General features: G+C 47.6%; 1 protein-coding gene across 1 annotated transcript in view; it reads left to right on the forward strand.

The window, feature by feature from the left end:
- The first annotated feature begins 9,810 nt into the window (after positions 1-9,810).
- Positions 9,811-13,484, forward strand: part of LOC142558498 (uncharacterized) — an 86,935-nt gene continuing 83,261 nt past the window's right edge. Inside the window, exon 1 of the mRNA XM_075670626.1 lies at positions 9,811-9,862. Coding sequence (XP_075526741.1) covers positions 9,811-9,862 — 52 coding nt within the window. The remainder of the gene's footprint in view (positions 9,863-13,484) is intronic.

Genomic DNA, 13,484 nt, shown 5'->3' on the forward strand with positions numbered 1-13,484 from the left:
TCGTCTGCTTACGTTTCTTTGCGAACAGCAATACGCCTGCACGCTGCAGGCGTCAGGTCATACCCCGAGCTCACGATACAACGAATGTGCAGGCAAGTGCGAGAGCGTAGCCTGTAATTGTTGGGGTCGGGCATGAAATAGATGGTAGCTGGGCCATGCCGCCGTCCAACCTATCCACGCTGAAGACGTTGTTGAAGGGAGAGACTTGTTCTCATCGAGAACGAGGAGTATGGGATTTATTTACAGTATCTACATGAGAACGTTACAGTTCATCAGTCTAGCATGACTGAAAGAGGAATGCACCCTGAGGAGCCGCCAACAGCTCCTTAAGTACACTCTGTCCTCCCTAGATCCCTAGGTGAGAGAAAAACTGCCGTTCCACCTTCGACCAAGGCGAGCATGCAAAGTCATCGTCATCGAACCGCTTTCAGGGGGGATGGTTTACACACCCACTTCCTCACACGGTTCGCTGAACACAACGAGATGAGTGGGTTTCTTCCAGACAGGGGGTCTTGACCCAAGCAGGCGCCTCTTGATCCAAGAACTGACCCCGTATTCAGTGGCCGTCGCGTGTTTCCATTGACCGACGACTTCTGGCGCCCGTGAGACCGCAGCTGCAAAGCATCTCTTTCCAGGAATCAGCCAGAGGGGGTTCGCTTCCCAAAATTGCATGGTGACAAAAGCATGGCATACTCTCTCTCTTCCAGGAATTCCCCTGCTCCAAGCAACCCGTGGCGGTCACGGCGAATCTACTAACAATACTTGGTCCTCTGACCGTGTTTAGTCATAGTGGCGCCGAGGGAGCGTCGATGCGGCGCATCGTCGCCCCTACAAAAGTAGTCGCCGCAGCAGGTGCGGAAGTGTTCCAAGGTCGCTTCTGGGAAGCTCACCACCCTCGCAGCTGCGGATGGCTGATAAAATTTTGTAGTGCGGTACCCTTGCAGGCCGTTCGTAACAAGCCAGGCACGGCCTAGCACTGTTGCTATAGCAACGGCCGCGAGAGCCGGGATGTCGCACCCGCTACATCGCATGATTTGAGCAGAAAAATCAGAATGACACCAAGATGCCAGCGGGCTGAAGACATCACCGCGTTCGCGTTGACAAACATCGAATGTGTCATGAGCGAGAACTATCACATCACCTTTCAGGGCAACACGTAGTTATACATGCAAGAGAATGCACGGCATATGCAAGCCTATAGTTACGGTTAAGCCATTCTTTTCCATTCCTTTGTTAAATGTACCTTTCAGAAACGACACTATCAGGATTGCGAAAACCTCGCTCCATCATGTAGCGCAAGCACTCCCACAGGAATTGTTCGATCTTATGCAATTGCATCCAGGCAGTTTAAATGATACCCAAGGGTTAAGAAAACTCTGGCCACAACCCAACAGCCCACTCTATTCATCATCATCATCATCATCATCATCATCATCATCATCACCCCGCCTCTCTTCTCTCTGTCACACGCACGCAGCCCTGGTATAAGCGAGTGCCACGTGACTTCCACAGATCGCCTCGGGCCACGCCAGCGCTTCTCACTCTGCGACATCGTTGGCGTCCGCTCAGCAAGACGAAGAAATGATGCCGCCGTTCATCGTCGTTCTCAGAGCGCGTCCTGTCCGCGTCGCCAGTACCGCTGCCACCGAGCGCCTTACGACCATTCGCATTTACGGTTTCTTCGTCCTCATTGCCCGACTGCAGCACTTTGCGGGCGCAAAGACGGCTCGAGTGCCCGGTCCGCGTGTAGAGCCCGTCGCCACGCATCCGGCTCGCCCACCTTCCTTCCCGGCTTGCGCCGCGTTCGCTGGCTACCGCGTACACTGACCACTCGGTGACTGAGAGCACTTATACACAGGCCTCCTGCCGCGCGGGTAAATAAACCACCCGAGTGCTGCGAAATGTGCGTTCGCGCCAATCTGCGCCACCAGTGGCCACCGCTATTCTCGCCGCCGTCGCTGATGTCGATGCCTGCTTTCCAAGCCACGTGGAGAAAGCATGGAGGAAAGGACCGGAGGGGAGAGGAGGATTGTTCATGTCCGTGTCGACTGCCCGGCCTGCTCGATTCCGAGCCCTGTATCCGGAGGAGAGGGTTGTAGAAGTGCGTCGGTCCAAGTGGAAACGTTCTTTGTTCTTATTTTTTTCTGTCACTCTGTGACACTGTTCCCTCGCCCTTCCGTCGCCGTCTCTATCTCTCTGGTTCATGTTTGCTCTAAGATATCGATATTCTTGCGTCTCTCTTTTATGCCTTTCGGTTACATTTGCAGCCTTCAGTTGCTTGCAGCCATAGCCATCGTAAGCCGCTGCAAGCGACTCTCTTAAGATGTCGACGTTCAACTGCCACATCGCTAACAATGTGCTCACCGCTTGTGTGCGCTGGACAATCCCGCGCCCGAGCCTTTCACGCGGCCTCCCTGCCATTCTCATGCGCTACTTGTTTCAGCGCTTTTCGTAGACTCTCTCTCTCTCTCGCTCGCTCTCTCCCACGCGTGTAACGCCACTCCCGCATCCAGCAAATGCTGTGAGAGCCGCTTCCCCATCTCACGAACGAGCTTATAATGGTGATGACGGCGGCCCTCTCTTGTTTTACTCATTTTCATCATGGCCGCAGTCGTCGTCGTTACGGTCATCAGCACTTCGGCGAACGAGCGATTCACTTTACAGCTTCCGGGCCGCGTTTTCATTACATTTGCCCTCCCCCCCCCCCAACTTCACTCTCGCAAAATAAAAGCTTCGGCAGAGGCGAATCACTTCCTGGTCCCTTGTGGCCGAGCCTGGAAGCGGAAATCTCCACTTGAGTGAAACGCCGATTTGTGTGGCGCCGTGCTGCTCCCTTTGATTCTGGGCGCCCTTTTTGCGCAGCCTTGATTTGGCAGAAGGCGAGCGTCTGAGGGTATCGTCGCGTGCCAGTATTGTGGCAACGTGAGAGGCAGAGCTTGAGAATTCACTTTCAGTTGTAGATGTTTCAATCAATACACGCTTCCTTTCACTTTCACGAAAGCATCAAAACTTTTTTTCAAGAATTTATGTGGAAACGCCGACTTGAGCTCCATCTGACAGCGGAACTTCCTGTTTGCCAATTTTCCTATTTATTTTTTTTTCAGAGGCCCTACGCATGTTCAGTGCAAATGCGCTTTCAAGCAAAACTGAAAATTAGGGAGTTTGAGAAATAGCATACCCAAGATGAGAAGCTGTTACCGGCCTGATGTAGGGAGGAACGCAAAGTCAGGACGCAACACTGGGCGATGGATTGGCTTATTGGGCACACAAAATCGCTGGGTTATGGTGTCTTTAATGTGGTCTATCGACCCGTTGTTACGCGCTACATAGAACCTATTTAGTGACGATGCTTGCGTGCACTTGAATGTGCTGTTTTTATGTGAAACATCATATACGTTCCACGTAAACGCGATACAAGTAATTGATAATTAGGGAGTTTTAAGGAGTAATCTATGAAGGTTAGGGTGGTTTAGAAGTAGGAGACCCGAGGCCAGGAAATGTGCTTGGCGTGACGTACAAAAGAACGCGAAAGGTATTTGCGAAATAACGCAGAGGGGGATTTGGCTTTTTGGGCATGCTACGCTGCCTGGGACGCTATATTTAAAGCTGTCTATTGACCCACGAGTCCGGGCTACATACAGGCCATTTTTTCAATAACGGTTTGTCCAAGGACAATCAATAATGGTAGGCGTATCATATCAATTCAGGTGTGTTATTTTGGTCGTGCTTGTTCCTCACACTAAGTGTACGGAAAACTGGCCGAAAACATCATTATTTAAACGACGGTGCCGTCCGCGAGCTTAGAATGTCCACAAATGGCGGTTGTGATTAACCTCGTTTTCTTTTTCTGCGACGTGCACTGTTGTCAAAATATGAGAAGAAATGCATATATTCGGAGATGGCAAATGCCCTCAACTGATTGCGAGACATATGCCACAGTTCTTGATTCCGGAGAAGCTCTGCCACCTTTGGCGAATCAATAAGGAATGAGTAGGCGAGCATTTTCTGAATTTTTTTGTAACCAGACTCAAAGAGGCGCGCACAAATGGCTGTGGGCAAAACGTACAGCCTGCAACGTCACCAATTGCGGCACGTGACTTCACTAAATCATCTAATGCAGAACGCGCAATAGGGCCTCTAACTGCGCCACGCAGCGAAAAAGAGAGAGAGAGAGAAAAGAGGCAATGCTCTTGACTTAAACGTGACGCCGTTCCTTGGTTTCGGCATTGGAGAAGGCAGGGGAGGAATGGGCGCTTGCGGATGCTAATCGAGGCGCGTCCTCCGAGATCACGGGGGCCCACCTTTAAGGTATAATGTGCCGTTTCAGTCTCTGAGGCCGCCGTCGAGGCAAAGGGCGAGAGTCTCTCAGTTGGCAGAAGGAGGAAAACGCACTATTTCACTTTTTCCTGTAATAATAAACCAATTAGAAAGCTTATTCCGGTAAGGTGCTCCCTAGACAAGGACTGGTGAGGGGCCAAACGGACTGGCTTTTATTTGTCGGCGCTTGCTTTTTGTTTTCCTTGCTACGCTACGACGGCGACTTAATTGAAATTAACCGAAGTCAATCGCACTTTAACAGCCTTCTTACTTGAAGAACTGATGAACAGTCACGTCTGGCCTTCATCAACAGATCCCATTGCACAACTTCCATATATTTCTTCATGCTGCGTTTCAGAATGGTCCGCCTTCGTAGCACTGTACTGTGCATTGTAACATACCACAACGGTACGTGCTGCCTGAGCCGGCAAGCAGTACCTTGCGGTGGCAATGTCGCATGCCACCGACGTCCTGCGCGACGAGAGACCGAGGAAGCAGCAGCGGCCACCAAGGCCGCGAGACAGTGTGCGTTTCTGAATGTAAAGAGAAAAGCCGGGCAGGCGCGCCCGGATGCTAACTGCAGTGGGGGTGAGGGAAGACCGCGCGCCGGCTTCCGAGAGCGAGCGGGCGGCACCCGCACGCCCGTGTCACGCGAATGCTTCGCCGACGACATCCGGCCTCGTCGACGACAACCCACCTCGCCCCGCGGCGTCGCATCGCCATATATGGCATCGACATATATGGCGCCGCCGTATCTGCTCTGCCGTGGCGCGTTCGTGACGTGGCGTCGCATTCAATTAGAATTCAGGTGTCGTTTCGCCACTACAGAGGCCGCTTTTTTTTCGATTAATGGGCCATCTTGAGCTTTCGCATCAGGACTGTAGAAGTTGTCCCCCTCCTTCTTATAATACAAGTCCTTTTTGATTGAAGAATAGCTGGGCAAACCCTTTGTAAACAGTGCGGACGAATTAACAGCTGCAGAGACCGATAGATATCAATGTGAAGCGTTTTTGGTGCGCGTTACACTGATATCAAGACTCTGAGTTCAGCTTGGTTCCGCTTCGTAGTGACGTCACACATTCGGCGACGTGACCTACTTCATGAGTTCCTTTTCCTTCTTTCTCTTACACGAGAATGTCATCTACGGGCCCTTGTGCTCGTTGCCACGCTGTTGTCTTCGCGTCCCTTTTAGAGTTAGTCTGTCACTTCCCTTTGCACTGCAAGCTGTGCAATGTTCCATTTCGCCTTAAATATATCTCTTAACCTCCAACTACGTTTCCACTTTACATCTTGAAGCTACGAAGTATGCATGCAATGGCAATTCTTAAGATAAGCAGTTGTAAATGGTGGCTTTGCAAAGTATGCTACTGCTGTGCCTGTTAAAGATCCAAATAACTAAAACGTACCACAATGGTTTCCTCCATTTATTTGTCTATTTATTTAAGAACTTCTTCCTGCGGTGTATTTTGCCAGTATAAGATGCAAGGTTATACAGTCGACGTGTTATGGTTTCCTTCAGGCTGTTGGTGCCCTTCAGGCACGTAGCGTATTGCTAGAAATTCCATCCATCTTTAGAAATGCGCGCGGGCTGCTGAACTTCCCGACACAAACAACTATTTAGCGGTTATAAATTTCCCTATTGGCAGGAAGAGCGCAGTTTATTTAACGGACTCGTCGCACTCTTATTTTTCCCCTGCTGTTTCATATTGAGACAGGTTAGGCCTGTTAAAACTGCCGTCGATAATGTCTGCTAAAGGGGCCGCATCAAGTTTGCAACCTTCTGCTAAATGTCCCTGCTGGCGGCAAGACACAGGATTATTTAACCGACATGTCGCGCTCTTCTCTCGGCCTGCTCTTGCATACTGAGATGTGCTGGACGTGCTAAAATTGTCGTCGATAATATGTGAGCAAAGTAGCCGCTTAGAGTTTGCACCATAGAGAACGAATCCGATGTACTAAAACTCCCTACCGGTGGCAAAACACAGGGTTGTTCAACCGACGCGTTGAGCTAATCTTCTAGCCTGCTCTTGCATTTTGCCGCACGCAGCGCTGTGCTAATGCTGTAGTTGACCATGTGACAGTTGACGGGCCCCACAATGTTTTCAACTCGAACAGTTCCGTTTTACTAAAACTCACCATCGGGGATATGGCGCACTATTTACCCGATGTGTCATTTCAGCCGGCTGTAGGCTCGCGTTGCCGGGATGAGGTGTTGTTTGTTTTCTTGTTGTTCTTTCCTTCCCGCCTTTCCTCTTTCTGTTTGGCAAACCCGGAAACAAAAGAACTTTGCAAGCTGCCGCTCAATTTATCTTGGGAAGGCGTCCCGAGGCAGTTTTTCCCGGCGGTGAGAAAACAAGTTGCTGGCTGTCGTTTTCGGTTTCGTTCGATATTTGTAGAGCGGGTCGGTTGCGCGTTTACAGGTCTCTAGCAGCAGCGAGACGTCTTTTGTAAGTTTGCTTTCCTTGCACATGGACCATGTTTCGGCTTGTAGAGTAGTAATGATCATTTTACCCAATTGTGTACTGCTGGTGGATGTAGGCGTATTTTCTCCCAAGTACATGTATGCGACGCCGTGACTGAACCGCCTCTCATAGCAAAAAAGAGAAAAGAAAAAAAAATCAGAATCCTTCAATCCTGTGAAAAGGGAAGTCCAGCGAAGCTGGCGCTATGGCTGGTTTGCCAAAGTTGGGGTTTTGCTACGTTGGGGATTTGCTATGTAGAATTTGACTTGGGAAAGGGGCGTCTGCGGTGGAGAGGAGCATGAATTGTTGGTCTATGCCCATGGAGACCAGATCCGCCAGAACCTAGCCACCAACAGCTTCGCTGTAAAAAAAAACGAAACAGTTCACAGCGAAGTTCACACATTTTATGTCCTAACTGATAAGTTATATATATATATATATATATATATATATATATATATATATATATATATATATATATATATATATATATATATATATATATATATATATATATATATATATATATATATATATATATATATATATGTTGTGATTCATATTGCGCTGTGAATGCTAAAGTTATCGAACCCGAGCCTTTTAAGGCAAAACTTGTAGGTAGCGATGAAATTAGACGCGAGAGGTTAGGTAGTTTAAACGGAGAGCAAACATTCGGATCGCTACCATGCCCTGCGTAAAAGGCAGAGAGAGACAGAGAGATGGAAAGGAAAAGAGAAGGTAGGAAACAAATGAGCGAAACGAGGGACAGAGACTGTATTAATCGGCGTGCGCGGATTTTTCATGATCCAGCAATGGAAAATTGCGCATTACACGATGAGAGACGCATTGCCGATTTCATTGACGAACGAGAACCTTAACCACCACGGTGGAACGTTGCAGAGAAAGCGGACGCTTTGTGTAGCTATGAAGAGTGCCGAATCATCTGGAAGCATGTTGAAACCACGTTGAAGATCGCCACAGTGCCGTAGAGCGATGAAAGGCATGCAAGTAATTTAGCTTACGAACACGTCCCGTAATTTCCGTCTTCGCTGTCAGCTGTAGAGGAGATGCGCCCGCTCGTTTCTTAAAAGGGAATTCTTGCTTTGCAACGGCGGCTAACATGCCAGGCGCTTCAAAGTTCCGACTCGCACGACGGAAATTCTTCGGAACATTTTATTCGGCCTTTTCTGGCAAACGCCCTTGCTCTGGTGAATAAAGCATCCAATTCCTGTGCTGGGGGATAGCGAGTTTCGAAGCCAACCGACGGACATTCATCGCCGGCATTTCACCATTTTCATTTCTCCGCGTGGACGTTTCGTCGTCATCATTGCTTCATCGTCATACGAGGGGACCTGCATCGTTGAGCGCCCCAAGTTCTGGTTGAGCAAGACGTTATCCTGCTGACGATGTGTCGAACTTAATTGGTCGCGCGCACTATACCCTTGCAACTGGTCGCTATACAAGAACAGCGTTCTCCGTCGAACACCACAAGCGTTGCTCAAACCGAATCCCATGTCACGTGGGATAGGGGAATTTGACTTTTTGTTCGTCTGAACGTCTCATTCCACATTTATACACTGCTTGCCAACCATCTGTCAATGACTGTGTTGAAATCGCAGGACACCGGGTTTAAATAAACGCGTACAGCCACCAGGTAAAAAGTTATCATGATACTGTTGAGCCTGCTTGCGCTTTGATTTTACCGGAAGGTTTACCTGCAGTTTCACCAAAGCATATTGAAAGAACAACTTGCTCTGAGCAGGCCTAGAATGCATCAAGCATACGGTCAACACAATTGTTCAAGAGAACTTTGCTGACGTGCAAGAACGACAGAAAGAGGACGCAAACATGACACATGGACATGCACAATGACTGTCAGCATATATTTAAATGCTCTGATATTGGCATGTAAAAATAAGAGACGTGGTAGCACGCAAAACACATACACTAATGAGGCGGAGGCAGTCAAGTGCCAAGCTAATATGGGAAGCTGCAAAGGCACACGACTTGGTCACGAAGGTACACCTAGGCTGCGTAAATAGGAGATGTGCCTGAAGATGGTCGCCAGGTCGATAACACAAAGAAACCGCAAGCTATTAAGTCAGCCAATGAGGCAACCGAGTGTAAAATACTTACAAAAAGTAAAAAAAAGAAAGTTATTGAAATTGTTTTCCAGTGTGTAAACATAGTTTGGTCGCCTTAATTCAGTATTATGTAGCGCCTAAGTAAAGCACAACTGTAAAGATTTGTTTTCATTATTCCTCGAAAGCGCGAGACTGTAAAGATAAATCGAGAGAGCTCACGTGGTGCACCCATGGTACAGTCACAAAACACATATTGCGTTCTAAATACATACTTTCAAAATTCAATTTCAGTATAGATATTAATCTATGCTGAGGCGGACGACGCACATATATGTGTCCATGAACAGGCAACGAGAAGTTCGTTTCACAATCAGTGAGTCCACAATAAAGAAACATGTAGTGCCAGCATAGAAAGAAAATTTGGAGGACGCTTGAGCTTCGCCTTTAAGAGTGGAACACCGATAGCATTCAAATACCCCTGACTGCCTCGGACGCTTCGCGGCAACTGCAGCTTACGTAACCCTAATGTTTTCCTGGTAACGAGAGGGGATCTGTTGTGAAAGGGGGTCTATAGGATTCCCTTCTTGCGCTTGATAATTGCACTGCATATTCATTGCGTTCTCATTTCTTTATAGTTCAATTGGGGACATTGTGATGCTTAGAAAATAAGGTGCTTGGTCGTATGTCCAATGCTACGCCATATTTCTTGAACGTTAGCGCTTTGTCGTTCCTCTGCACGTACTGTATATCCGATCTAATAATGTCTTAATCTTTTTAAAATAAATGCAACAAATTATCGTAGTGTATAAAATTTCATGTCGCTAAATTAGTATGTGCCCGCTATACAAGGAAATATCTTGAGAGAATCAACTGCAGTGGACGTCAATACGCAATATGGAGCACCCGTGAACTTAGGTTTGATTATCACCGAACGCCGGTGAACGTGAATGGACCTCATTATGAGCGCGAACGAGTTCGTGTGGGCAGAACAGTGTGCAAGTGAGTGCAGTGGCAGTGCATTCGAGTAGGTGCGACTTTGAAGACATTGCTTGAAAAGGGTGAGTAATGCTTTTAGCGGGCTGCACTTTCACGTGAGTTACGAAGTAGTGAGTTTGAATTGAATTAGCGAGTATGCAATTTTAGAGGGACTGTCTGTCGGGCTAGTTGGTCTAACATTGTAAGTTCCAAACACAGCGCAAAATGTACACATAGACATAACGAAGACACGACAGACGCTGACGAGCGCTACTACCAACTGTTTATTCCGATCACCCTCCGACTTTATAAAGTGAGCCACGCACAAGTGCCACGCCCCTCTTTCCATGCGAAAGTGATAAAAAGCGTAGCTGAAAAGGTGAACAATACTGCTGCCTGCTTTAGATAGCGGAATTCAAGAAGTCCAGTTCGGCACTGTGCAAAAGAATAGATGCTTTGCTTACACTGAGAGGTGAATTTTTGTGGATATGGAATGCTTCTAAAGCCACTCGAGCCGTGTGGTTTGCAGACTTGCCTAGCATAGTAGTCCGAGAAAGAACTTCCTCGCAACCACACGCGATGATATGGGCAACCAAATGTGCATATTTGTCTGCTTTCTTTCTTAACTTTTAGCGCATGATCCCTGAGCTGGTCGTTGATGTGCCGTTTGGTTTGGCCGATGTACACATTTCCACGTTTCAAGGGAAGCGAACACACCACTCCTGTCGCACCCCCTACGTGGGGTAGCGTTATTGGTGTAAGTGTATGTGTATTTTTGCGCTGTATTTAGAGTTTACAATGCAATCTTATTTTCTTCATTTTGTATATTGCTGCTCATAATAAGGAGCATAGCATGAGGGCAATGCAAAAAGACAATGCAAAAGTAGGAACGGGCTACAGATATGCAAATTTGAAATTAAACTACTATAATGATTGTAGGGAAAAAAACAGGAAGGGGTTGCAGTAACGAAAACAAAAGAAAGTGGTTACCTAAATATAGCCAATGCATTTTTCTTACATTTGCCATTATAGAGTATGATCCCATAATTCCGTCAGTATTTTACCTAAATTTGAATAAAGCCCGAATAATTGACAGCCTGTATTCTAAGTGTACCTGGGGTCCTGAGCCTGATTCTGATTAGTGAGGTGCAGTGAGTCCGACTGCGTAAAATTAGGTGAGTGTGAATTCGAGCGACATGGCCCCACTGAGTAGAATTCTGGTGAATCTGAACGCGCGTGACCCCGACCGAGTAGAATTTTGGTGTGTCTGAGTTCGAGTGAACTCTAAGCAAAAATACTTTTTCTGGCTGAGTCTCGGGGAGTTACGCTTACATAGCCAAGCTATCGAAAGTCCGATGAATTGACAAATATGTAATTATCACAAACCCGCCTGTAGCTAGCCCTATCTTCTTTCCCTACAGCACAAGACAGGTTACTAATTCGAATGGACCGATGTCACACTGAAAGGAAGTGACCGTGTTCACGGTATTTCTTTTATTTTGACCAAGCCTGCCTTACGGCTTAGCAAAAAAAAAAAGATAAATAGAGAGAATTAAAGAGAGATAGAGAGAACATTCATTCTTTGTTGTGTCGTTGCGTGGTGCTTACACGCAGCTTTTGTTTCACGCTCCTTTTTTATTTAGTGGACACAAACGTATTTCTTTCCGGAGAAATAGAGAAAACGTAACTGACACGTAAGAGAAAGCAAGCAAACAATGGAGAGGTGAAAACGACCCAAACTAAACACACCCACACCTCGCGTGTGCACCAGTGTTCTCAGAGGGAGGTTCATAAAACATTTGTCCTCGAAACGACCAACCCGCTTCCCTTTTCCCCCTTTTTTCCCGGCAAGCAAGCTTCCACGCGATAGGAAGCTGCTCCCGAAACGAATAACCTGGTTACCTCGCTTGCTCAACCACCTCTGCGCCGATTTACCGGGCGCTTCCTCCTTCCCAACCCGCCCTCCCGTCCCTTTCACGTTTCTCGGTCGTCAACAGGCCGTCGTTGTTTCTGGCCCGTGCAAGCAGAGCCCCGCCATCTTGTAAGCCTTGTTTCGTTCCGAGGGAGAGGCGGGAGTGGAGCCAGAACAAAAGCGACGACGGCTGCGCAGGGCTAAAGCTCAATACGCGTCACGCACTCATAGTAGGGGAAGTAAGGGAAGAAACAGAGGGACAAGGGAATGATTTAGAGACGAAGCGATAGCATAAGTGTCAAAGGTGTCTGCGCAGCAGCTGTACGGAGCAAAACGGAGCCTTTGGGGGAAAACGTGTGCGGGTATGGTGTTATTGAGTGAAATTATTTGACCCAATCCCTCATCCCTAGTGACGCTACGAGGGTGAACACGTGGCAGGAAATATTTTCTTCCCTGTTTCGCTGTTGCCCCTTCTGAACGCTTGTACTGGAAGGCACTTGGTGCCTTATACTCCAAGGTACTTGGCGCGCTGTTGACCGACGAGATGTGACGCAGAGCCCGTGCATGCTGGAGAGGGGAAAACGAATAGGGAAATGGGAATGAGGAAACAGGGAGTGAACTAGGCACTAAAGGGAAAAAAGTATCCCTGCATGTATATACAAGAGGGAAGAATAAGTGACCCTAAGGCGCCCGGCAGCAAAAGAGCGGCATTGTACTGACCTTGCCTTGCGCGGTGACCTCGCAGGGGAAATAGAGCGAAAACTGGCGAACGGTGAGTCCCGGAGGCCTGCATTCGCGGGGTTCCAAAAAGGGATGGCGATGAACGAAAATAAAAGGAAAAGGAAACGCGGGAAGTCAGGGAAATGCCGTCGGGAAAATAGGAGCGAAAACGGGAAGACGAGGGCAGGGAGTCTGTGCTTTGCTAGCGGCCGTGTTCAATTCTTCCTGCGGCTGATGGAAAAGAAAGGCCCGCGCTACAGGATAACTAAGGGAAAGAGGAGAAAATAGATTAGTCTTACGTTCGTAGGAACGAAGCCCACATCAGGCCGCACGAATAAATGAGGTTATGTCCCACTAGATGTATTCTGCTTGCCTGATTGTCTTGTAACTTGCATCGAGGTAAGAAATTTGCCAAGTATATGATGTTTTGTACTAGGTTCATGATTATTTAGTCGCGATTGGCCTAGGCGTAAGTAATTGTGAAATTGTTGGTGTGAATGAGCTAAGTTTCGGTGTCATCAGCTACGCATACGCAAGTCATTAAATGTTTAACTTGTGCGCGCATCTGAAGCGTACTTTTGACGCGGGATCAAACCCCGGCCGCGGCGGCCTCATTTCGACGCGGGCGAAACGCAAAAACGCTTGTGTACTGTGCATTTGGTGCCCGTTAAAGAAACCTAAGTGGTCGAAATTAATTAGATTTCCCTCACTGAGGTGTGCCCCATAATAATATCGTAGACTCGGCACGTCAAGCGCCAGAATTAATTTTCTTTTATTAAAAGTGTTAATTTTTCATCTTTCACCTTATCCTTATATCGCGATATGACCAGTCCACATGTGCGTTTCAATGAACTTCTTATTTACTTATTCTACTGCCTAGTACACATTAATATTTTAGATTTAGTTGTTCTGTGCATCACCCGCATGTTTATTTTGTTGTGAGGAGGACCAAGCGACCGATGTTTTATTTAGTTGCTAGCCTCTCTTTACATCCATCTCGTAATGTATGCTCGT

The sequence above is a fragment of the Dermacentor variabilis genome, chromosome 9 (genome assembly GCF_050947875.1).
Source record: "Dermacentor variabilis isolate Ectoservices chromosome 9, ASM5094787v1, whole genome shotgun sequence".
Classification (NCBI taxonomy): Eukaryota; Metazoa; Arthropoda; class Arachnida; order Ixodida; family Ixodidae; genus Dermacentor; species Dermacentor variabilis.